This window comes from Brassica rapa, chromosome A03 (genome assembly GCF_000309985.2).
Source record: "Brassica rapa cultivar Chiifu-401-42 chromosome A03, CAAS_Brap_v3.01, whole genome shotgun sequence".
Classification (NCBI taxonomy): Eukaryota; Viridiplantae; Streptophyta; class Magnoliopsida; order Brassicales; family Brassicaceae; genus Brassica; species Brassica rapa.
In genome coordinates, this window is record NC_024797.2 from 9398065 (window position 1) to 9422920 (window position 24856).

At 35.4% G+C, this 24856-nt stretch overlaps 5 protein-coding genes and 1 non-coding gene across 8 annotated transcripts; 3 read left to right on the forward strand and 3 right to left on the reverse strand.

The window, feature by feature from the left end:
• Positions 1-33: 33 nt before the first annotated feature.
• LOC103857748 lies at positions 34-6016 on the reverse strand. Its single transcript, XM_009134971.3, has 2 exons — positions 1054-6016; positions 34-360 (listed from the first exon to the last, which is right to left on the reverse strand). Exons 1-2 carry the CDS (start codon positions 1434-1436, stop codon positions 120-122), a joined length of 624 nt encoding a protein of 207 aa, XP_009133219.1. The 5' UTR covers positions 1437-6016; the 3' UTR covers positions 34-119.
• Positions 6017-6245: 229 nt separating this feature from the next.
• Positions 6246-7077, forward strand: LOC103857751. The gene has a single exon (XM_009134974.3). The coding sequence runs from the start codon at positions 6350-6352 to the stop codon at positions 6950-6952; it is 603 nt and encodes a 200-aa protein (XP_009133222.1). The 5' UTR covers positions 6246-6349; the 3' UTR covers positions 6953-7077.
• On the reverse strand, positions 7044-8495 carry LOC103857750 (immediate early response 3-interacting protein 1). Of its 2 annotated transcripts, none has more exons than XM_009134973.3 (2): positions 8289-8495; positions 7044-7369 (listed from the first exon to the last, which is right to left on the reverse strand). In XM_009134973.3, the coding sequence occupies exon 2, from the start codon at positions 7358-7360 to the stop codon at positions 7124-7126; it is 237 nt and encodes a 78-aa protein (XP_009133221.1). In that variant the 5' UTR covers positions 7361-7369; positions 8289-8495; the 3' UTR covers positions 7044-7123. The 2 variants fall into 2 exon arrangements, with proteins under 2 accessions (XP_009133221.1, XP_033144693.1); XM_033288802.1 differs by having other exon boundaries at positions 8230-8304.
• Positions 8496-8521: 26 nt separating this feature from the next.
• TRNAM-CAU lies at positions 8522-8593 on the forward strand. The gene has a single exon. It is a non-coding gene; the product is annotated as a tRNA-Met (tRNA).
• A 253-nt stretch (positions 8594-8846) lies between these two features.
• LOC103857752 (O-fucosyltransferase 19) lies at positions 8847-17280 on the reverse strand. Of its 2 annotated transcripts, XM_033288800.1 has the most exons (7): positions 15178-17280; positions 11777-15145; positions 10743-10818; positions 10586-10656; positions 10418-10506; positions 9496-10338; positions 8847-9258 (listed from the first exon to the last, which is right to left on the reverse strand). In XM_033288800.1, the coding sequence occupies exons 2-7, from the start codon at positions 12320-12322 to the stop codon at positions 9000-9002; spliced, it is 1884 nt and encodes a 627-aa protein (XP_033144691.1). In that variant the 5' UTR covers positions 12323-15145; positions 15178-17280; the 3' UTR covers positions 8847-8999. The 2 variants fall into 2 exon arrangements, with proteins under 2 accessions (XP_033144691.1, XP_009133223.1); XM_009134975.3 differs by having other exon boundaries at positions 11777-17280.
• Positions 17281-17518: 238 nt separating this feature from the next.
• LOC103857753 (ribosome biogenesis regulatory protein homolog) lies at positions 17519-19930 on the forward strand. Its single transcript, XM_009134977.3, has 8 exons — positions 17519-17767; positions 18227-18377; positions 18530-18581; positions 18717-18845; positions 18982-19099; positions 19173-19356; positions 19426-19539; positions 19653-19930. Exons 1-8 carry the CDS (start codon positions 17673-17675, stop codon positions 19767-19769), a joined length of 960 nt encoding a protein of 319 aa, XP_009133225.1. The 5' UTR covers positions 17519-17672; the 3' UTR covers positions 19770-19930.
• The last annotated feature ends 4926 nt before the right edge of the window (positions 19931-24856 follow it).

A 24856-nucleotide genomic window follows, 5' to 3' on the forward strand; every position in this document is an offset into this window, starting at 1 on the left:
TCTTAATCTCTGAGACTATTATGCATGTGGTCGTTAACATAAATGGTTTTTTGTTTATATATAAAAAGAATCAAAAACTCAACTGATAAAATGTTCCTGCAAAGAGCATATAAAGTGATTCATGAAGAAGATGAATCATGAAAATGGAATAGCCATGAAATGAAAAAGCCAAAAACCATACAAGCTAACACTATATTCACCAGTCTCTGTGGCTGCCATCTGTTCTCTATCGCTCCTAAGGCCGCCGTTTCCTCGCCGCCTCCACCGTTCCTTAACTCTCTCTCGTCCACCACCGTAACCACTACCATTTCGTTCGCACCGCCCACGTTTCGGGCTACCGATTGGCAAATCTCGCATATTCTGTGTTCAACAAATAATATGTTAATCTTCCTATAAATTAACAAGGTTTTGGGTTTTTAAGTTACGTGCATATATCTGATCCATCTACACAGAAAAAAAAACAATACATGCTTAAATCAGATAATAAGTAAAGGAAAAAATGGCTTAACAAATTATTTTGGTGCTTAAAGTAATATATAATCCTTAGAATGTGAAACTTTTCTATTTCTATTGTAAAATTAATCATTAAATGAAAAGCCGATAAAGTGTTACAGAAAATTAAAGAAACAAAACTTCTTAAATTGATTTGAGAAAAAAAAACAAATCAAGAGTAAAAAGAAAATATTAACAAAATAACTAAAAATTCTAATACCATCAATATCAAGGGTCTTTCATCATAAAGCCTTACCAAAAAAATAATAATATTTAATTAGAAAGTTTCTCAAAAACTTGAAAGTCTCATACCAAAGCTTAAAAACTTGACATGAATCTGTCAAATTTTTGAGAAATTATCTAATTAAACATTGTTTTTAGTAAGAGACTCATTTTAAAAATTTCTAATATGGATGCCCTAACAAGACTATTGATCATTTTAACAGAAAATACTCTAACTGGAAAATTCAGGATAAATTTTCTTAAAAAGTAATTAAGAACTCAATAAATAAAAGTAAAACCACTTAACCAAAATAAATAAGGTAAAAGTAGTATACTAACTTGTCGCCTTTGATTTTGAACCAAGTTTCGGCACATTGTCTATGAGCAACAGCCAAATCTTCCTTACACGAACATCCTAACTCTATCGCACCTCCACCGCTCGTTTCCACCACCCCTAAGTGACATATCCTACAGTCTTTCTCCGGCGGCACCGTCGCTTCACCATCACCATCATCCATCTCCAGTGAACTACTGCTCATCACCGACGACACTTTCCTCGACTCTCCTCCTTCGTATTCGTACGTTCCTCCCGTCGTAGTCGAATAGAAGTAAGAGTAGCATGACGTCACATCTTCTTCTTCTCCGTCTGAATAATATATGCTGACGTCACTTCGCCGGTGATATCCGTACGCCGCTCCTTGCTCTAAATCTGCCTCTGTCATTACTAAACTAGAAGATGTTCTTCCCTAATGCCACAGTAACTGAATCGAAAGGCTTTTAAGTAAATGTTTTTTTGGTGGATTTGGTTATTTCCACCTAATAAGTAACAACTGCGAACATATTTTTTTTAATTTATGATAAAATGAGTAACGAAAATGTGAGAGGAGTGAGTGATGGTAATGGAGCAGGAAGAAAAAAGATTGAGAAGAGAGTGAAAGTGAACAACTGTATTTATGAAGGAAGAAGATATTGTTATGGATCAAGATCAAGACTATGTTTTTTTTAATAATTATTATTAAAAAGAATAGTGACAGGTTAAAGTGAAATCAGAGAACACGTTTGTTCTGTCCTGAGTATTCTGTACGTTGGATGGTACAACGTTTACGCGACGTGATCTAACTATGTACACCGTATCCAACGGCTCATATTGCGGGATCAGATTATCTCTTCCAGAGTAATTTTTTCATAATTGTATCAAGAATCGAAAACCCGATGATGTCCTCGATTCTTGTTGAGAAACAAGCATAAATAGAAATTACGCAGGGGTATTTATGTCATTACGTTATGGAATTTCCAGTTTTGGATAAATGCTTTGACCCATTCCCCCGCCCCCGACCGATTTAATCACGGGCAGGCAGATCTCCATTAGATTGAATTGTACTTTGTACCATGGTGAAATCTACAGTGGGGTATTATGTACTCTTATCGGTTTTGAGTCATCGTTTCAAAAGTAGGAGTGGTTGTCTTTCCTTATTAGGAGTCTAATTGAGTCATTAACCAAGGAAGTCATTAATTTCAATATACATTAGTCTCAACTTCAGATGCATATTTCAATTTTGTCATATATATTTGATTAAAATAGGTTTTGAGCCGAACTATTCTCCAAACTCGAACTACACTATATAATATTAGTTTTATTTTAAGCATCAATCAAATTTATAATTATATATGATTTTGAGTATTATAAACTTGACAATTTTGTGATATCACTCTCAGATTCTCTTTATTCTTGTTTTAGGCACTTAATCTCATCCGCAATAACTACTTCCTCCACAAGTGGAGATTTATCACAACAACATTTTGTATGTCATATGTACCACTAAGATTTTTAATAAAGTTAAAAATGTTACAATTAGAAAAACAATTACACTATTACTGTTACGACCCCAGAAAACAGATTAAAATATTATTTCTATGAGGTAGAAAGATATGTCTAACAAGCAAGGAATATCTATTTATTCATAAAGTCATATAGAAATTAGACTAAAAAGAAATAGGAATCTCATTTTCCACGTCAAAATGTTGAAACACCAAAGGAATTAAAGAAACAAAGAGACAAAAAGAGTAAAAACGAAGTTTGATAGGGAAGATACAAAAGAAAAACAACAGTTTATCAAATTGGTGGGTCTGGTTCTAATGGACAAGACATACCTATTCTTGTTTCATTTGAATCTTATGTTTGTAATTTTCTTCTCACAGATATTTAAATAAGTTCATTATCTGATTTGGGAGCTAACAAAAGCAGATGATTTGTTATCCATATTAGGTTTTGCTAAGGAGAGAATATTTGTCTAATTCTCATATATGATTAGTTAGCAAATTCAGTAACCACTAGACCAGTTTATATATAGTTTTCAAAGAGATTAATCATTCATAAATTTCGTTTATTCATATGTACATTTTGTAAACTAGGATGCATATATGAAGGTTAATTTGGATCCCCTCGTACGAGTGCATAATGATCATAAGCATTCTGCCCACTTTATTTTATTTTATTTTTTGACTCTTTGCGGTTTGTTCGTTAATGAAATCGAAAGGGACGGTACAAATAGTTGCTCAGTCTCAACAGTTTCACGTTCAAGCTGGCAAAGCTGTTTATACAAGTCCAGAAACTGGACGTATCTAAGATGTTAAGCATAAACATTTGTTCAGCAAACACATTTGGCTGGTGGGTAATCAGTCGGTGACCCAATTCAGATGGACACATTGAAATAACTAAAAGATACTAATCAAATTAATGTTCATTAGTAATCATGTACTTGGTTCGATTTTTCCTTGATTTTTCGCGAAATTTTGTTCATCAAAAACCTATTTTAAAGTGAATCTGAATTTCTCTAAGTGACCATTTACGCTAACATTAGTTGATTGCCCCAATTAGTAATTATCTTGTGGTGGATCATCAGTGCCGTCCCATAATTTGGGGTGGCCTAGAGCACAAAAAAAAATGTGGCCTCTTATACAAATACCAACAATAAATAGTAACACTAAACCAATACAAAAAAATACATAGTCATCGAATGGTAAAAATTAAAACTATGTTGGACAAAAGAAAGATCGAACTAGGATATACTAACTCAAATTGAACTACGTACTAAACCATTTGACCTAACTAATACTCAGTGACATGTGGTCTTAATGTGTTCTTTATATTTTGTGGCCTAAAGCAGATGTTTTAGTTGCCTTATAGCAGGAACGGGCCTGTGGATCATGTTGTTTTCTATTTATGTCAATTTTGATACATGAGAGCTGTCTTTAACTTTGAGAACCGAGACGATGATTTTGTCCATTACAGTTTTAAGCATCTTTTCAACAACAACCTTTCGTGATCTTCATTGAGCTAGCTTTAGATCGTCGTTTTTTACTTTTAGATGTTTAAGAGGTTGTGGGACAAGATTTAATAGTTCTCTAAAAGAAATATATAACCAAGTTAAGATATGGAGTGTTTCAAAAAAAAAAAAAAAAAAAAAACCAAGTTAAGATATGGTAGTTTTTATATATATAAAGAATTGAACTCATGGGCTAACTATATAGATTGCGAAGAGTCAGTATTCACAACTCATGGAATAACATAGCAAGTTGTAGTTTCAATAAAATAATGTAAGAATATATTGTCAATTAAGAAAGAAGTGGGGTCTATTTACGAAGACATGTATCTGTGATGCTGCAAAGTAAACAACAATGAGAGTCTGAGACTGATCACATAAGTGTGGAGAATAAAGCTTCAAGTACTAGGTAATCGCGTCAAACACATTGTCCACTAATCAAATTTAGAATGTGATCAGCTGGTCTTGTATATTGGTTTTTAGTCCCATTTTGCTGTTGTGTGTCCTGGATAATCATACTAATTCATGGCTTGTGGGCTTTGCTTGTACGATCTATATGGCAAGAATGTTACAAGTGTTCATGGTTTATTGTTTTCTTAAATTATGGCTAAATGTTTTTGGAAATGTTATAGGAACTGGAGACGAAGTGGGTACCCTATGGGACCAATATGCTGTAGATGAGTTCTATAAAGATGATATGTCTTGGCTAGAGGATGATGCTCTTATAGGAAGTGACAAGCTACAATACTATGGGGTTATGTGCTTGTTACTTTTGAGTTTTGACATGTCTTCACGAGTCACCACCAAGATAATTTGCCTTTTCGTTTTACTAGAAGTATTTCTACAGAAAGCAAATTGAATTTGATCATGTTTTACTATACAAATACCTATTATCAGTGACAATGAAAGAAGATCGGATGATTAGTTTATGCTTGGTTACTTGTATTATACGCCACATGAATCTTTTGATAACAGATACAATACTCAATAACATCTTTGAATACAGGACATAATACATATACGGGTTCGCCTGCTTTATGTTGAAAGCCATGAAAAATAAGGACAAGCTAAAGAAGTACTTGGCTTGATGGTAAAGCATACTGACAAAAGCTGTTGAAGATGAAATACCTCAGTTTTTCAAAAAAAAAAGAATGCTATATTAAATAATATCAATACATAGAAAAAGTAACTTAAAACTAACAAACTAAATATTCATTATAATAAGTTTACTATTTTTCTTTTTTATTCTTTCTTTTATCGTTTTTTTAGCAACACAATCATAAAATTAAGATGAAACTTTGGTTCAGTACAAAGTTTGTTTGGTTATTTAACTACTAAAACAGTTAAAATGTTATCAGGTAAACCATAAGAGCATAACAATTAGCTTTCTATAATTCACTTCATCTAAGTCCATATCCAGTTTATCTAAATCCATATATGTAAACATATTTTATTATATCGATTAAAATAATATAATTGATAAAAAAACCTTAATTAAAGCAGTAACTAATAAAAATATGCTCTATTATTTTTTACTTTTTTTTAAAGGTGGCTGTCGTATGCGAAAACTTCATTTTGTACAACTGAGGCATGGAACTGCTTACAGAAAACAATTTATATTCACTTTTACATGTTAAACTAGTTAGAGCCAACCAAAAGAGTGAAGATTGCATTCTCAAAAACTGTGATCTACATTACTGGTAAAGCTCACAAACTATCTAGAAACGTGGTTAGGCTGACTCAAATCAGTCAACTTGGACTTTTCTGTTTGTAACCCTTGGCTGAAAAAAGAAGAAACATTGTGAAGTTAAGACATGATGAGATATGTGCAGTTGTATTTAAGAAATTTGCATACATTTTCGGTTAAGTTTAGTTTTAATTTTTAAGATAAAAAAAATGTTTGACAAAAAAATAAAATAAAACGAAATAAGAGGTGTTCGGATATCGGATATTTACGTAATCTGGTTCAGTTTATGTTCCATTTTTGGTTTTTGGTTCGGTTTAATTGTTGGTTTTGGAGTAAAACTAGCCAGGTCTACAGTAACCCATCTAAGCTGCTAACTGCTTGCCGTTTTGGCTTTTCAAAATCTTCTAGACATACGTGCCGTTTTCTGAAATCACCGAGCCTGCATGGGCCTTCGCCGTGGAAGCAGAAGCTCCACAAGAAACATTAGCGACGAAGTGATTGTCTGAACCACACATACCAGAAACGTGTCAAACTGCTTCTGTCTAAATCTTGGTCATCAAGAAATGTAGCAACAATGATAAATAGTAACCCTATCTGAATACTTTTTTTAGTAAGACTTAACATAATGGGAATGGTTTTTGGTAAAATCGCTGTGGAGACTCCTAAACACACGGTGGTCAAATCCGGCGACGGTTATGAGATCCGTGAATATCCTCCGGCCGTCGCGGCGGAGGTCACTTACGACCCTTCTGACTTCAAAGGCGACAAAGACGGCGGCTTTATGGTCTTGGCCAAGTACATAGGCGTGTTCGGCAAACCGGAGAACCAGAAGCCGGAGAAGATCGCCATGACTGCTCCGGTGATCACCAAGGAGGGAGAGAAGATCGCCATGACTGCTCCGGTTGTGACCAAGGAAGGAGGAGGAGGGGAGAAGAAGACGGTGACGATGCAGTTTCTGTTGCCGGAGATGTACAAGAAGGCGGAGGATGCGCCGCGTCCGACGGATGAGAGAGTGGTGATTAAGGAGGAAGGAGGGAGAAAGTACGGCGTGGTAACGTTCAGTGGTACTGCGGCGGAGAGTGTGGTGAGCGAGAAGGTGAAGAAGCTGAGGAGTGATCTCGAGAGAGACGGGTTTAAGATCACTGGAGATTACGTCCTTGCGAGGTATAATCCGCCATGGACGTTGCCTCCTTTCAAGACCAATGAAGTCATGATCCCGGTTGAGTGAAGAACCAAACCCAAAGTTCATAGCTTATGGTCTCAAGAACATGTTGTTCTGTTCCACTTTGTGTTTGTAGTTGAATAAATAACAAGAACAATAATGTATACAACGCAAACTTTTGATTTAAATTTTTATCGAGGCATAAACAACAAAGTGCTTGTTCTGACTTGTGTGTGTTTAACCGGAGAAAAGCTTAACGACGATGACAATTAAGTTAAAGAGCATGAGGGGGAGCCTCATGTACTGGCAAGCGTGGATGAGACCAACGATTTGGCCTTTGAGAGAGTTTCTTTTGCCGGTTTGGTGTAGCTCCGCGAGTGTCCATCCTTTTGGAGCTAGGAAACGGTCTTCGTTGAGGATAGCTAGTGCGTTTGCAAATAGCAGCAACCCTTCCATTAGTGTCCAGAATCCCATGATGTCTCTCTGTAAGAACGATCAAGAATCGTGAGTTAAGAGTTTTAACATATATTCATAGCTTTATCCATCAATAAATTGATAATGAATCAACTTATACCGATAAGAGTTTTATCCATCAATGGTAAATGAATCAACTTGTTAATAACAACAGTATTATAGAGAAACAGAGGACTGGGAACGATTAACAAAATCATGAGTAAAGAGAAGAATCATGCAGAAATGGTTTCTCCAATCCACTGGTGATATTCTATAAAAGTGGTCAAAGTATTTCATCCATGGAAATAGCAAAAGAGAAAATATTGGTTCCAAGTTAACACATTAATGCATTACTGCACTAGAAAGGTACACAAGGCACTGTTTTTTTTTGCCAGTATTTGAATGCAAACAACTTCTTCAGGCCACAGAATAGCTTAAACAGATAAGAGGTTTATCCATCAACTTGTAAATAACAACAGTTCTTCCATTAGTGTCCAGAACCCATGATGATTTCTCAGTGAGAAACATATTATCTATCAATGGAGTTGAATCCACTGGTAATATTCTATGCAAGTGGTCACATATTTCATCCATGAAATAGCATAAAAAAAGAAAAAAATCTTGATTCTAAATTTAACACATAAATAATGAACAACCTCTTCAGACAAGAGAATCACATAAAACTTATCTCCATTAAAGCAAGAACACACTTGACATAGTTTTCTGAACAGATTGGATCCTAATTCTCAGCAGCCGAGATTGTGTCATTCCACGTGAGGAAGAGAGCATATCAGACTATCGATATTCTAATCTACACTACGCGAGTTTATCAAATCGTTAAATCTAATAGAGCAAGCTGCTTGATTGATTGAGCAAAGATCGAGGTTTACCACCACAACTTCGACGCAGAGAGAGAATCATATGAAGATGGAGGAGAAGAGATACTTACAGGTGAATCGACTGGAGGTTGACGTGTTGGAGAGATCTCGTTGAAGATGACGAAGCCTGGAGCAAATCTGCAATTTATGTTTTTTCACAGTTAATTTGAAATTGGAATATTAACCTGTGATTAAACCGGGCCGGTTATGTTTAAGATGTTCGGTCTGGAGTCAGGACCCCCATGGCCCAATGCTCTGCTCAACCAACAATCTCTATACGAAACAAATACAAGACTATCAACAAATCAGAGTGGCGCAGCGGAAGCGTGGTGGGCCCATAACCCACAGGTCCCAGGATCGAAACCTGGCTCTGATATATTATGTTTTTTTTTTTTTTTTTATTGACACAAAGCAGCTATAGACAAAACTACAAACAATTAGTATCATTTATAAATCGATACACCACTGTAAAGGTCACTAATAAGAACAACAAAGTGATTTAAATGATGGGACAAAATGAAAGATTAACACAAATTATACTTCTGTTTGACAAGGTTCAAATCATATATCTCTATTGGTTTGTAAGTAACCAGTGAGATTCCTAATCAGCTGCTTTGAAGCACAAGAAGAAAATGAAAAATGGTATATCATTGATGCTCATGTATAGTGAATTAGATCCTACAAATTTGTATGGATCTTCCAAGAAACCAGTCTTCTTCTTTTTCCTATATTGTACAAGAAGGCCTACAAAAGTGTTGAACCAATGTCTTGTCTTCGTTCTTCTATCTTGAACTCTCCTTCCATCTATCTGACTCTCTTCTTACACTTGACTTCCAAGGCTGCTCAGGCTGAGACTTGTTACAGATGCAATCTGGTTGCGGGTTTGCATAAAAGTTCTCCTCTAGCCGAGGGAACTCACCTGGAAGTCTAGCATAAGGAGCTCCAATCCTGGCTCCATGTAATCTCTTCACCTCTGAAGAAAACTCATCCCAAGACATCACACCCTCGTCTAAATGATCTATCAGTCTAACAAAATTTAACCTGCCATTTTCACAAAGACAAAATGATCATCTCATCTCAGCAATAAGCAAAACCGGTCCTGGATATAACCAAATGAAACAATTTTTTACATTATTTTATAGCTCCAAATATTTAAACAATTTTTTTTAATTAAATTTCTTACTAATTTTCTAAAGCCCCTAAAACCTTGTAGTTGGTGTCCTCTTGGCAAGAAGTTAGAGAAAGAGAAGAAAATAATTTGTTATTGATGATGCAAACCTGTCTGGATTGATAGTCTTCTTGAACCCTTCGAACCTCCTGTGTCCTTGTACAGCCTTAGCCATATTGCCATCATATGTATACACGAAAACATCGCTTTCTAACGCCACGATGTAATCCAACGCAGCTAAGCGGTTTTGGTATGGCTTAAAGGGCTCTAACTCTTCTTCAGTTGCTAAAGTTGAATGGGAGAACACGTTTGGGTACTCTTCTCTGAAAGCATCCATACTATTACCTCCATAGATTTCACCAGCAACTATGTACACCGTAGTGGAAGATGGGTACCCCATTGCCTTTAAAAGTATGGCTGCTTCTCGTGGAGACATAGGGCAGCCACCTTGGATCCTTCTCTCTCTGCTGTCAATCTCTTTCTCTTTCCAATGTTTCACATTGTATCTCATGATCCTCAGCTCTTCAGCTTCTCCAGCTGTGAGGTTGTGGCTGCAGCCTGTGAAAGCAAGCATGTCTTTCTCGTAGCGTAAGTGTAGAGCAATGAAGGGTTCGCTATTGTTTCTTAACCGGTTGACCAAAACGTTTCCAAAATCTTCAATCTCCTTGGAGTAACCTAATGCTTGGTAGTTAGCACGGCATCTCAGCCGTTGGATTGATGGTGGCAAACCGTTGTTGGCTAGGCGCGAATCGGTGTGTGTGAACTTAATCACCTTATATTTTTTCAATAGTGGTAGCATCTCTCTTCTGTAGTAACTAGCCTTGGACCAAGAAACAGGAGCCTTGAGGAGAGGTTTCATGGCTGCATAGCGAGGAGGCAAGTACTCGATGATGTCAACGTCATCTTTCAATACGTTCATGAAGTGTCGCCAGTCAAAAATATCTTTGAACGTGCTGTAAAATTACAAAGAAACACTTGTTCAAAAATCATAATCTTACTTACATTTGAGAAAGTGTTCTTGTTGTGTAGAACCTGGGGTCAGTCCAGAAAGATTCATGGTCGAGGAGAGGAAGAACAAGAGTTGCATTCATAATCTTTGCTGCAGCAACCATGTCACATATCTACATTTTTTCACAATAAAACAGAGGTAAGAAGAAAAACCAATCTATGTAAGGAAGCACTTGGGACATTGAAACTCACTCCAGTTCTCATCTGATTCAACCCGCCATTGGCGTGTACTAGAAGGTAACCGTTGGTTTTCCTACGTGCCCCTGAACAAGCCAAAATTTTCAACAAAAAAAATATAAGAAACTGAAGCTATTTGGAGAATATGAAAATGCAAAGATCAAGAGCTTACTTGAATGACTACTCTTGGGACGTGACGCACACTGGCGATAATTGCTGGATTCAGGTTTCTGCCATATCTCCGGAATCTGTAAACGCACAAAACGACGCCGAATCATGAGAAAATTTAGTGAAAACAGAATAACGACATTGGCTTCGTACGTTACAGAAACAGAGATTTAGTTCACTATCAATCAGTACAACTTAAATGTAACTGAAACAATGTTAAACCTAGTAGTCAAAGTTCATCATAAATGCACTGCTTTGGAACTCAAAAAGATTTTTTTTTTTAACTGCAAAACCCGACCAAGTAAAAACATTAAAGACAGTCTTTTTTCCAACCGAAAAAGAGACAAAAGCTCAGATGCCTGTCCGAATGAATAGAAAATGATAATTGCATCGGTTTCAATAATAATTTGAAGGAAAGTCAACGGAAACTATGAAGAAAAAGTGGTAATCCATACCAAACAACGGCTGCCTAAATTCCATTTTGACCATTTCCTCATCAAATTCATTCTTATAACGAATCTCAGAAGAATATGCAAAAACGTATTTTGAATTTGTTAATTTTAATTCTATCATTGACGCAATCAACTGAGACCATTCCCATTGTATCCTACGACCTCTGCCCCCACTTTTTCCTATTATAATTTTCCCGAGAAAGCGAAAGAGAACAAAACAGAAAACGCGAATTTATGTTAAAATTTCTAACTTTTATCAACAAAAACAGAGGAAATTTTTGAAATTTCTCTTTTTATCAGAAAACTCAAAATTTTGTTTCATTCTTATTTTCTCGGGAAAAGTAACAGAGTAAAATCAATTTAGTTTTCAGGGTAAAACTCAAGGCTTTGTTATATTCTAATTTTCTCGTGATAAAAACAGAGTAAGATCCATTCACTTTTCTAGGGGAAAACTCAAAACTTTGTTTCAATCAAAATTAATCACAGCGCATTGATTGGTCAAAAATATTTGGGTGTGTTCATGGATCACAAAAACAATTGTTTTTTCTCGGGAAAGTAAAATTTTCAATGCAAAGAAAAAACTCACGGGAAGCTTCTCGACAGCAACGTTCTCCGACATTGCGTTTTGAGCCATCGACCAATCTTCATGTAACGCCCTAACGACAACAAGCTCGTTCAAATCTCTCCTGTGCGCGTGATCAGCAACGCGCCCACTCATAACAGAAACTCTGACAAAGAGCGAAACGACGACGAGAACCATGAGGAGACCCAAGATCCGACGTCCCACGTTTCTCCCCAATCCTTGACCAATCACAGCCGTCCATCCACCGTCGCATAGAAACGGCCATTTCAGTTTACGTGGGATAAGGTAACGAATCTTCGGGTGGTAGTGATGATCGTGGTGGTAATGCGATCCGCTAGACGTGGAACCCATCGAGGAAGGTGAGGAACACGCGCCGTTTGTTCCCTCGACGTCGTCTAAGTCCGGAGAGAGGGAGGAGATGTTGACTATGTTGCAATACTCGGAGGAAACGGAGGCTCGTTCGGAGGTTGTCGTGGTTTCGAGGGAGTCTCCGATACGACGTCGTGTGATCGGTGCAACGGCCAATGGGCTAGCGCCGGCCGCTGACATGTTTAGAGAGGGAGGGAGAAAAGAGTTGGTTTTTTTTTATTATTTTTTTTTGGTAAAATGTGTGTTTGAGGGGTTAGTGGTTGATCATGTTATGCCTTTTTTTTTTGTATTAGCCACCGTGATGTTCGGTGAAGCTGAGAGGCGTCGAAGCTTTCTCTAATTCTATCTCTATGTTACCTTTGTATGGTATTTATACAGACGCATATTTATTATGGTTTGTGTGTGTATTTATGTATGTGGGCCTTTCCCTAATCATTTTTGGAAATATTGGCATCTGATTTGATATTTGTTTCTATAAAAAAAACTAGGGCGGGTAAATCGGTCTACAGCTTGGTTTCAGTTTATTTTTGTCAGAACATTTAGTAATTTACATAAATAAATAAATAATACTGATTTATTTAGTTGTGCAGCTTTTAATATGTTTATATCGAATTTATACAATTTAGTTTGGTTTTACACAAAACATTTTCAAATTTAGTTTGGTTTGGTTACACAAACCTTTTTTTTTGTAACACTGTTACACAAAATTTTTCAAATTTGGTTTTATATATTTAAAATAGTAAAAAAAAGTCTAATAAACAAAGATCAGATTTTAACTATTTAGGTTTTTTTTGTTGCCCACTCCTGTCTATTTTATTTGTTTTGTTTAATCTTGTTCGTGTAGGTTTCGCTAGAATACCTTAGTGAAATTTGATGTATTTTGTTCGTGGCCTCATATGACGGTCGATCCATTGTAAAATATCACAGCAAATATATTTTCTGTCGTCTTTGCATAGCTCTCAAAATTTGTTCTCAATGGACTAAGAATATGAAACTATGTTTGATAGCAAATTTTAAATCCATTGAGAACAGATTAATCTTAATCCACTGAGAAACAAATTCTTAAGACAGTAGCGTGAGTATGTGAATGGTTTGATTTTGAAAAGCTGGTAACATTACCATAAGAGTTCTTTTTGTCCAAGCTTTAACATTAGAAACAATTTCTCAATGATCTTTAGAAAATGTCACCAAATACATTTGGCTCTTCTGAAAAGGGGTTTCAGTACAACCAAATACATTTGATATTACACATCATATCAAATCAATTCTTTTGAACAACTTTACGTAAATCACCATCTAAATACAAAAGATTTTTAATGTCATTCATAAAATTTATGATATTTTTCATGGCAAACTAAGTATATTCATTACCAATTCATAATGTTTGTACATTCAATTGTTCGACTAAGATATAACAATGTCTTAATTAACCTTTTTAATCGAGAAAAGATCTTAGTTTAGTAGTGTTAATAAAAAAAATACATCATATCTTATCATCTAAAAACAAACAAAAAAATTAAAGAGGAATTTACCAACTAAATGACATTTTGTAATTATTATTACATTATCTTCGACATTACTATTTGCATTACCTCACATAACACGACACATGTGCCACGCCACACATGCCGCTCGTTTCCCCTTACTTTGTTTTCTTTAAAAACAATTTCGTAAAACAAATTCCAACTTAGTAGTTATCATTACCTATTTTAAAAACTATTTTCTTTTTTTCTTTTAGTAACAATTTCAGCTAATTGATTTTGATTAGGGTTAGAAAAAGCTAAACACTTAATTAATCTATACTATCATGTAGGCCAAACCTTAGATTTGCCGCCAACATAACAGGACACGTAACCCTCAACTACATTCATCACCCTCCTCTCTGATGCTACCACGTGGATACATTCTAAACACTTTCCGGATCTCAAGCCGGTCGGCAAAAAATTTCAGCATCTTTCTGATGCATTTATGGCCGTTCGATCCGAATCAGACGGCCGATACACGATCTGTCTCGTTCCTACATGTGAATTAGTCATTTGCGACAACTGACAAGTAAAGTACCATATCATTTGTACATTTTTCAGATCGTGTACCATAACAACTATGAAGACGGCATAATTACATTTTGCAAAACGATTGATGTTTAGAGATGTTCTGAACTTTACGAATATCATCATAGTATATGTATTGTCTTCAGTTTGAGCCATTGAGGAATGATCAGGATGTGAACAGATGTTATGAATGATATAGCCTATCAGTTCTGTACAGTTTATAATCAATGGTACAATAAATGACTACAAATTTGACTATACTTGCTTTTAATAACGATTAACGAGAATACTGGTGGATTAAAATTAGTCATAGAAACGGTAGACATGTATTTCTTAATGCAAAAATGCAGCTACAAGAAGAAACCGTAGAAGACTTATATAGTCAAAGTTATAAAGATTTATTTAGTTTCATATGAAAACTCTTTTTTGTGGAAACATTTATGTGATTTTATTTTATGTCAAACATTATATAACGTTGAAAAACTGGGTCAAAGTGATTTATATATGCTTTCTTGAAGAGTTAATTATAGGTCTTGGAGACTTGGGAGTATAATGATATGAATACTAGACACGTCAATTCCAAAGAAACATGTGATGGACAGGATCGGGGGCAAAAAAAACACACACGACGAATAATGTTGAAACGGAGCGTTATAAACGTAGAAATTTAATGTTAAAAACGAAAAATACATAGATATATATATATATATATATAATGTATAGCTACTGCACTAAAAATGAATCAAGAGAGATCTTGCTCGGTGTAGAAGGCACGTAACAAAGATATACGTAAGAGAAAACGGGTGTGACTGAGATGATCTTTGCTAGCTGTGGTTCCTTGTACCATCGATCATGTTATCGTATAATTAAGATATGTCTAGAAACTCAGTTTTCATTTCTCAAAAGAAAAAGTCAGTTTTCACCTTCTTTTTGCTTTTACGAAAACTCTAACCTTTTTTTTTTTTTTTTTTTTTTAACTCTAACCTTATTCTGTTTGCAATTTAGATTAGTGACATTTTTATAAACCAACCAAGGCACACATATATCGTGTGTCACATTTTTATGTTTTAGTAATTTATGCAATTATTCTATAGTATCGATAAGCATTTCATCTAATTACAGGTACACCAATGAAGTTTTAAAGCTTTCACAATGATTTGAACATTGTACATTTGGGAAAAGGTATAAACTACATAGGGAATGAAATTCAGTCACATATCTTACGATCAATTCCTAGATGGAAACAAGTATTTTCACTAGTAATTATTCTTAGTAAGATTCTATATATTAGATAATAACTTTATACTGATTAATCTTTAACAAAGAGATCAATGCATGTGAGACTCGGTTCGTTCGTTATTTAACTTGTTAGATACCTTAAACTCGTGATCAAGAGATTCTCTGTTTAAAAATAGTTTCAACTTTCAAGTGTTTCACCTTTCTTACATGTGGATTCATCCTCTATATCTAGCGTAACGATAATTAAATAACCAAGAACCTCAAGTTAAGCCATATACCTTTATACTCCAGAGATTGATGAAGTCTCATTCCACATTTATTATTTTATTTTTTTAAACAGAACATGTATGTTGGTTCATGTTCAAACACCTTCACATTCTCTTTAAGGTTTAGGTCATTTTGTCGATCTTTGTCTCTCAATGTTTCAACCGATTCCAAGACTTATAAAAGAAGCTGCGCTTTGATATCGTCGTCATCAACTCGCACATACTAAACCAAACTTTCCAATGGTGCCCATGTGCTATTTCTAAACTTTGGGAAGTTGGGTGCATTAAGTATAAGAGCTTGTTACATAAAAGGTTACTTTGTCTTGGGCCTTTAACATATTTACACACTTTACACTTGAGGTGTATTTTTTGACTTGCTTTTGTTTTTTCTCTTCCGTAATTGCCCTTCTCGCAAACTAGTTATAGCGAGACTTAAAATCTGGTTACACAAAAAGTAAATAATAGTTTGTCTTTTTCTGTTACAATTAATTGGTGGATTTATTCAACAGTGAGATTTTTTTTGGACCGTTAGATTAAAGGATGTAAAAACAAATCGGATGACTAATGTTAAAGCAAGTACAAATCTACTAAAAAGAGAAGATATAAATGTGTATATCTTTCCTTGTTGTGGAAAAACATTGTTCATGAAACGTGTGGTAAGGCTGGATTGGTCTTATTTTGGCTGGTGGAGCTTGGTGCGTTGGAAGGTGGTCTGGTGAATCGTGGTGGGATGAAGTATGGTTGATGGTAGTGTGGACAGAAAACATGTGGTTGGGTGAAGGGGTTGAAACAAGAGTAGGCGTCTAGCGTGTGGGTGAAGTGTGGCTGTGTGAAATGTGGTTGGGAAAGTAGTGGCTGGTCGAGGCGTGGTTGGGGGAGACGTGATTGGGGGTAATCGTGGATAGGAGAATGTGAAGAGGTGACTTTCTGTTGGAGGTTTCTGCAACACATAAGAAGATTTAGGTGTCAACTAACGCTTTAATCATGGGTTGAGGAGATTATCAACGAATAATCAAAGAAGATAGGTCATACCATTCGTTGTAGTTTTTGAGAAATTAACGGCAGTTGAAATTAATGCCGGTGAAAAATTGACGGCGGATTGTGTTTTCGTCGAATCGGAGGAGACGACGGCTTTTGCTATTTCACTATAACAAAAAAAAGGAAAGGGGTCTAGATCAATCTATAAAATAGGGTAACGTAGTTAAGATTTGTCTGATCTTTCCTTGTAGAAGAATACAGCGTGGAGTCACCATGATTTTTATTCTCTGGCGGTGAGAATGAAGAAGAAATCGTCAAACTGGAAGAGAAAAAGATAACTACTTGATTTTTAGATATTGAGATAAGAGAAAAAGAGTAGTTGGTTCACGATAAAGATAAATAAAAGAAAAATGTAACTAATTGATTTCTAGTTTCAAGGGTAAATAAGATAATAGCACATAAGAAAGTACTTGACATGGAGAAAGTATGTTAGAGTGATATAGGGTAGAGATAAAGTATGTCTAACTGTAAATTTTTCTAAGTATAAACCACCCTCTTAGAAACATTAATATAGGGGTGGAAAAAAACCGTTCCTGAAAAAAAAAGCCAAAACTAATTTCTAAGCCTAATGTTTCCAATTAAGTAGAAAAAACAGAAGTCCAAAACCTTACTCATTCCAATTATATTGTAATTTGTATCTGACCAAACAAAATCAAATGAACTCAAATAGTAATTTTTAGCTTTTATATGTCAAATTAAAGTAATAGTTTTTTTTTCTCTTTTGATTTGGTTGAGTTCTGTATGCAATATGAATCTACTAAAAATAATTTGGTTGTCAAGATTTGCTATTTCGGTTTGATACATAACCGTTCGGTTAATTTCCCGTTATTTAAATTGGTAGAGAGGAAGGTTTAACTCAAAAAACATCGCAAAACCCTAACAAAAATAAAAGAAAAGTCCTTTCATCCTCTACTCTCTGCGACGTTGGGAAGACATATGGACACGGAGATGGACCAAATCTACCAGATCGATGTCGGAAATCTTCTCGCTTTCAATCCAAACCACCGCTTCTCTTCTGCTCCTTCTTCAAGGTTCGTCTTTTCTCTCTCTCTCCTTTCTCGTCTTTATCTTATGTAGCTCGTGTTGAGCTCTTTGGCGGCGGCTCCTTATGTGATTGTCTAGTTTCTTGATTTTTAATTTGATTTGAGGTGGATTCATATGCTTACTTGTTGTAATGTTATCTATTGATGAACAAAGACAAGTAAAGTTCGCATTTTTCTTGTGAAGTTTGTTTCTTTCCTGCTGGTCTCCGACAGGAACATAAACACTGTTTTGTCTTTATATCAATCCCTGAAGTATAAGACTGAGATATGTAGTCTTATTTATCCAGCTACTTGTTTTGTCCATCTTTCGCAGTGTTTTGTTAAGAGTTTGCGACTTGCTGTAATTAGGGACCAATGCTGAATTACTTGTCTCTGTTGAGAGTTTTTATTCTGTTTCTTTTTTTGTTTGTTTGTTTGTTGATGTTTGGTTTCTTTGATTTGTTTTAGAGAGGAGCTTGTGAAGGAATGCGTTACGGAGGGAACAAAACTTGTTCAGGCGATAGCTGATACTCTTTTCAACTTTCCTTCTACTGAAAGTGTTGATGGTCCCCTTGTCCAGTTGCCTCCTCCTACCACCAAACTCCCTAGAGAGAAACATGTAAGATCCTCTTCTTAGTATTGGTTTTGTAAGTTGCCAAAATGAATCACACATGTATATTGTGAGAAGACAACCTTTTTGCATTTTGCTCGTCACTTCATTTTTTTGATTGTACTATAAGCATGCTAACCTTCTCCTTTTCTCTCTCCCAGCTTCCAAGGCCTAAGCCTCCTACAAAGTGGGAAGAGTTTGCTCTTAAGAAAGGTAAATAAAGCTGATAGAGAATTGGTTTTGAGGATCTCAAGCTTGGTTTTGTTCAGTCTTGATGGGTTGATTGTTTTATAGTTTCATGATAATAATGTGTTTGTTCCTAATTGTTTTTTTGGTGCTGTTTCTTAGGTATACAGAAGCGCAAGAAGGACAAGATTGTATACGACGAGACCACTGATAAGTTTAAGCGTCGTCATGGTTACGACCGTGTTAACGACGATAACGATATTCCCATTATTGAGGCAAAGGCATCAGATGGTAAGTCTTTTCTTATCTTTTGCTTCTCCAGAACCTTTCTTAATTAAGCATTTATGCAACTATGGTCATTAAATCTCTTTTGAGTGTGACGAGAAAGATATATAATTGCATTACATTCTCTTTTGGCTAAGTGCAGAACCAGGAGAAGACCCTTTTGCCAAGAGACTGGACGATAAAAAGAAGAGAGTTGATAAGCAACAAAAGAACCGTCTACAGAATTTGAAGTCAGCTGCAAAAGCTGGTGCTTTACCAAGGTATATATAACAACTTGTTCGCTTGGTATTGCAAATGTTTTTATAACTGATAATCCAAATGGTTCATTTGCAGCCATGTCCAACTTGCTGCAAGTGCATTGCCTATAACAGGCACCAAAGCTCAGCCAAAGAAACTTGGAAAAGAGGAGCTTGGAGATGTGGCGGGTTTAGCAGCTACTTCAACAGCTAGTGGTGGAAAATTCGATAAAAAGTTGCCTGGAGAGAAACCTCCTAAGAAGCAAGGCAAACACCACAAGGTACTTCTTGTTCTTCTTCTACCTTCTCTTTTTGTCAGTTTGTCTGATGATTTGTTCTAATTTTTGCAGTATTTACCGGTTGTACCGAGGTATGGGTGGGTTGACGAGGAAAAAGAACAGACTAATAAAGTACTTGGCAAGTTATTATCAAAGCACTCACATGAGATCCTCAATGTTGGAAAGGTAAAAACTGAAAAACCTGTCAGCTCTTTCCTTATGGTTTTGGTCTCTTTGTCTCTGATATGTTTTGTATGTGAAGTTTTTGTGTTAAAGCTGTTGATTTAAATGTCATATAGGCGATAAACATGTACAATGACAAGAAGGAGAAAAAGAAGTCAGGAAGATCAGACAAGTTGAAACCTAAGAAAGACATCACCAAGAAGAAGCCTTATGCCAACAAAGCTAACAAGTGAAGAGACTCTCCTCCACCTTGTTTTATTTACTTGCTTATCTCATAACAACAGATTTTGTGTTGCGTCATCTGTTAAGAGAATACTCTATCTATAATTCTGTTATATTTTAATGTTTTCTGAACACAAAAATCAAGAAGAGCAATCTCTCAGTTTTTTTCTTACCTTCAAAGAAGGAAGATCTGATCAGTAAGCATAACTATAAGTCTATAACAAAGAGCAAGAGGAAGCTGAAAGAAGCAATCATTAGTAAATAATAGCCAAGGAGGATCATAGTTGTCTCCATTGACAAAGCATAGCTTGGAGTATAATCATAGCTACCAAAGTAGTCTCTGGCTTCCAAGAGTTCCACTCTTTCAAAGTGGCTCCTCGCTAGCAAACCTTTAACTTTAATGCTCTTGAGGTATATTATATCTAAGAATCATAACAATTTTATTTGAACTAGAGCCTTCCCCGGGCTACGCCCGGGTTGTTTCCATATATTTTAGTTAAATTTAAATTACTTTGTAATTTGTATATATATATATATATCTATACTTAGACTGATTACACTATATACTATAAAGTATATAAGAACTCACACTATATTTGGTAAACCTTATTAATATTAGTAATGTCCGAATCCTTTAATCACATAACGTGCACATATATATATGTGTGTGTGTGTGTTAGATTTATTAATTTATATGAGCCACCAAATTTCTAATCCCAAACCAGAAATAATCGATGGTAATGTTCTTTACATCCGTGCATATGCTTTTTGTTCATGTTGTCAACGTTTACGTTTTCTTTGCTTAGAAAAAAAAAGGAAGGAAAGAAGTTTGGATGATAATTAATGACACGTTTTTGCCTTTTGCTTATAAAATATAGCTTTTGGTGTGAAATGTTTATGTTGTTCATACTTTATATGATGAAATTATAATATTTAACTTGGTCAGTTTATAGAAAACTAATATGTGTACTGTTGCTCTTTTCTGGTATGTGTGCTTTCTCTACAGTTATCAATCTAAGTTACTTTTGAAAATGCGATTTATAATATGTTGTAACAAATATTTATTTTGTTAAATGTTTCATTTCTTACGCATATCACCAATTTCTATAATCTTTCAACATCACAATATTGTATCTGTGAGATAGATAAATTAAGGTATTTAATTTGCAAGAATATTTTCTTCAAAAAATTTAAATGATGTTAGTTTGTCATATGTGCGACTTGCTTATTTTTTCTTTTTTTAAAGATGCAAAGAATATGCGCGCTACAACAAAAATATTATTTCAACTTGGCATAACTATCATTAGAACTAACACTAATCCATATTTCCTTAATATGTTAATATCTTAATCTCTTCTTTTTTTGGCTCAACCTTCATACTTTTCATTAACCCAATAGTTTACACATTATCACTCTCCACTAAGATATTCAACCAACTTGGCAACATAATACAATATAGGGGAATTATTCTAAAAAAAAGTGAGATCTTCCTTTGCAATTTTGTCTGCCACTCTACCCTTCTATAGCTTGAAAGACTACCATGTGATCTCCTATCTTTAAGTGCACGAGTTGAATATCTTGGATATGGGGGTTGAGAGCAGGCCTTGGTTCATCTTCCTGCAAATCATACCAAAGATGGATTGAACTCGTGAGAACGTAGACACTTGTTCATATTTGATCAACTGGTTTTAGAAAATCAGTCATAAGTAAAAGTAGCTATTGCTGTAAAAAAGTAAACGCAAATATACTTACCGCATCATAAATTGCTTTCTTTTTTGTGCAACACCAATTTCTGTGTCACTAAAATCTGTTGATCATTACACATTGAAAATCATGTAAATCTTTTTGTCCACCATCACGTGCTCTAAAAGCTGCAAAAAAGAGAAAGAATAAGATATATTCATACTCAGTTCTAAAAAAAAAGAGTTCATATTCAAAGATTTGTTTGCTCTTGATTCACACTACACAAACAAATTTATATGATCAGCTCATCAGAGAAACATATATTTGGTTATGATAAAATATGTTCCACATCAGGAAATAAATAACTTGGTAGTGGCTTTTGCTTCCTCAAACATTACTCTGTTCTCATTGCTAACTTAAAAGCCATAGCATGCAGGCCAACAGAGATATTAGGGAAAAGGTTGCAGATCTACCGGTAATTCTGCAAATTCAAATAAAAAAGAACTAAGAAAGGTTACCAGCAGAAGCTTCTGAGTCAGGCTCCTTTATGTCGACAACAACACACTTGGACATCAAAGATGCTTTAGCTATGGCTGAAGCATACTGTAAGAAACATCTCACAACCCTAATAAAAACACTCGGTTAGGATGCAGAATGGAGTACTTCAATCTTTAATTAAGTAATGATCATTTTTACTTTGGTTGGATCAATGGCTCCTGCTGACAAAAAGATCTTTGTATGTGCCAGTTGCAACGTTGCAACCGTGTTTTGGGTGGTCGATAGAGAGTACCTGTGAACCCAAAAACAGTTTCTGACTTAGTTTCAATATCAAAGAAACTAACTTCCAATTTGTATAATATGATATTTATTGTTAACCTTTTTGCTGACAACGCTTCCCTTAACACCTACTTCAACGGTTAGCTCTGTCTTACTTAACAATGTCAGCTCCATGAATGCATGAGATATATATCCGACGCTTTAAGATAACAGTTTAAATACACAATTCACGGAAAGTCATGTACATTCATTAAAATTGTGCTGACCAAAGATCATTTATAATAGTATATTTTAAGTAACTACAAAACTGTCAAATTAGTTATGAACCTCTCTGTCATATTACCTTGTCAAGAAGGAGCTTGTACTCCACAAGTTCATTGTAAGAGCGCTGCAGCTTGTCATTAACAACATTGGTTTCAGAAAGTTCAGCTTCTAGCTCGCCAAACTTGACCTGAAAAGGCGAAAGAAGGAAATCAGTATAGCGATGAAGAAATAGGAAGCAAAGGCCGTGCCAGAAATTAAAAAAAAACAAAAAAAACAAAAAAGAAGCAAGTATTTGGGTTCACCTCAACATCAGCCAAATCCTTATAAACTTCTTTGTCTATGTCTTTGAAAAAACTCCAACCTTTAACATTTAGTCTTAAGAAACATATCTTTCGTGCCATCCCTCCACATCCTTTTATCTTCATACATATCAACAATGACTTATGAGAAATGTCCAAAAACGTAAGATATAATTTCTTTCAACATACAAAATTATAATTTGTGTCTTACCTTCTTGTCAAGTTCTTTTCTCTTGCGAGACCGATTGTTCTGGCTAGCAGCTCCTGCTGCAACTAAGACCTCAGAAGCATGAAAGGTAACTGAATCTATGGCCACAAAACAGATAAGATAGACACTCAGTAAAAGAGAGACCACGCTACTACATTACATCAAGAGAAGCAGTAGAAGGGAAGAAAGAACTGACCAGGATGGCGTTGGACCAAGATTGACCTTGTGATCTTCTCCACCAGTGACCAGAACCCTGGATGATTTCCTAACGATCTTTAGACAGTTGACAGCAGCAGAATGTGCCACAAACTCCTCTTTGTATCACACACAGTCAAAACCAAGGCTAAGCAAATGCAATTAGATGAGAAGACGCTAGTCAAAACTCAGTTTGACTGATAAGTCCTAAATTCATACAAACACACGCTGTAGAGGTCTTAAGTTAGTCCACAGGTAGGAAAAAAACAAAAGAAAAAAAAAACAGATCTTCGTAATAATAGAAGCAGCAGATCCAGCACAACAATTGTGTAGTAATCCATGAGCAAAGACAGGAAAAATAGAATTCCGAGAAAACTTGGAAATGAAGAAACTTTCTGAGAGAAAATAAGGATATCTTGCTTGTAGGCTCGCTTGGAAGTCATGGAGAAAACGAAATTACGCTGAGATGAATCTGTCTCACCAGGCTCGGTCTTAACGCTTTCCAGATTAGAGTTGTAGTTAGAAGGTACCAATCTCGTAATAGTAATCTCACCGGAAACGTTCCGCCTTACTTCTGCTCATCAACAATCACAGAATCAAACTGCTCGCTTCAAGAGGGCTGAATTAGAAGGAAGAGTCAATGCCCTGGCGGCGGTGGAGAGATACCTAAACCGACTCCAGTAACGGCTAGTGCTTGAAAATCCGACTTATGTAGGAAAACCTCAGGCGTCACTGACTCGCCGATGAAGAAATAGGAGAGACGACTTCCATTTTTTTGATTCATCTGATTTAGTGTTTCCGTTCATGTGCGTTTTGGACGCAACCAAACTTTAAACCCAGACCTAAACCAAACTTTAAGCCCAGAAAAAAATAAAATGTTCTGATTGGTTGAATATTTTTGATGATGTGGCATAGCTAGATTTTGAGGAAATCTCCCTTTTAGTATTGTGATTTTATTAAGACCATCATTAAATAATAGTATAGATCTAAGATAGTCAGTCCATTAATTATACCCCACACTTGCATAACTGAACAGAATATTGCAAGCCATAATTTAATACTATAATTTCAACGGAATATTGCAAGCGATTACATTTGATGGAATATTGCAGACCAAATTTCAACTCTAGAAATTTGCTGATGGTCTCCTGCCCATTTGCATGAAGAAATATCAACAAAAAGAGTCGGAGACGTGGTTAAGCATATGAACATTCAACAAGACACTTATTTCTAGTCAAAAGTTTTTAATTGTGCTTTTTTAGTTTCTAGTTTTTTCACAATTCTTTAAGTCTTTCTTTGACTACTTCTAGTATAAATATGTAAAAATTTCTCATAAATTATCAATTAAATTTTTTTCTTTTCTTTTATGAGTTTATCTCTTTATTCTATATCTAGAACATTTTTCTTGTTTTTTGGTGCGTAATATCCAAGTAAAAAAGTTTTGTTTTTGCTGGACTTGTGCATCATATCAAGCAGCAACTGGAGTTAGGGAATATCAACAGCCTTCCGCAACTTCCGCAACTGTTGTGCGACCCTTCAATCCATCATTTCTCACCCGATTCGTTTGAGATCATATCCATTTACAGTCCCGGCTGAGTGATCCTTCTTTAGGGTGTATCAGAGAGATTGGAGATGTCTGATACTGCCATTCCTTTGTTTTTGCCTATGGTTT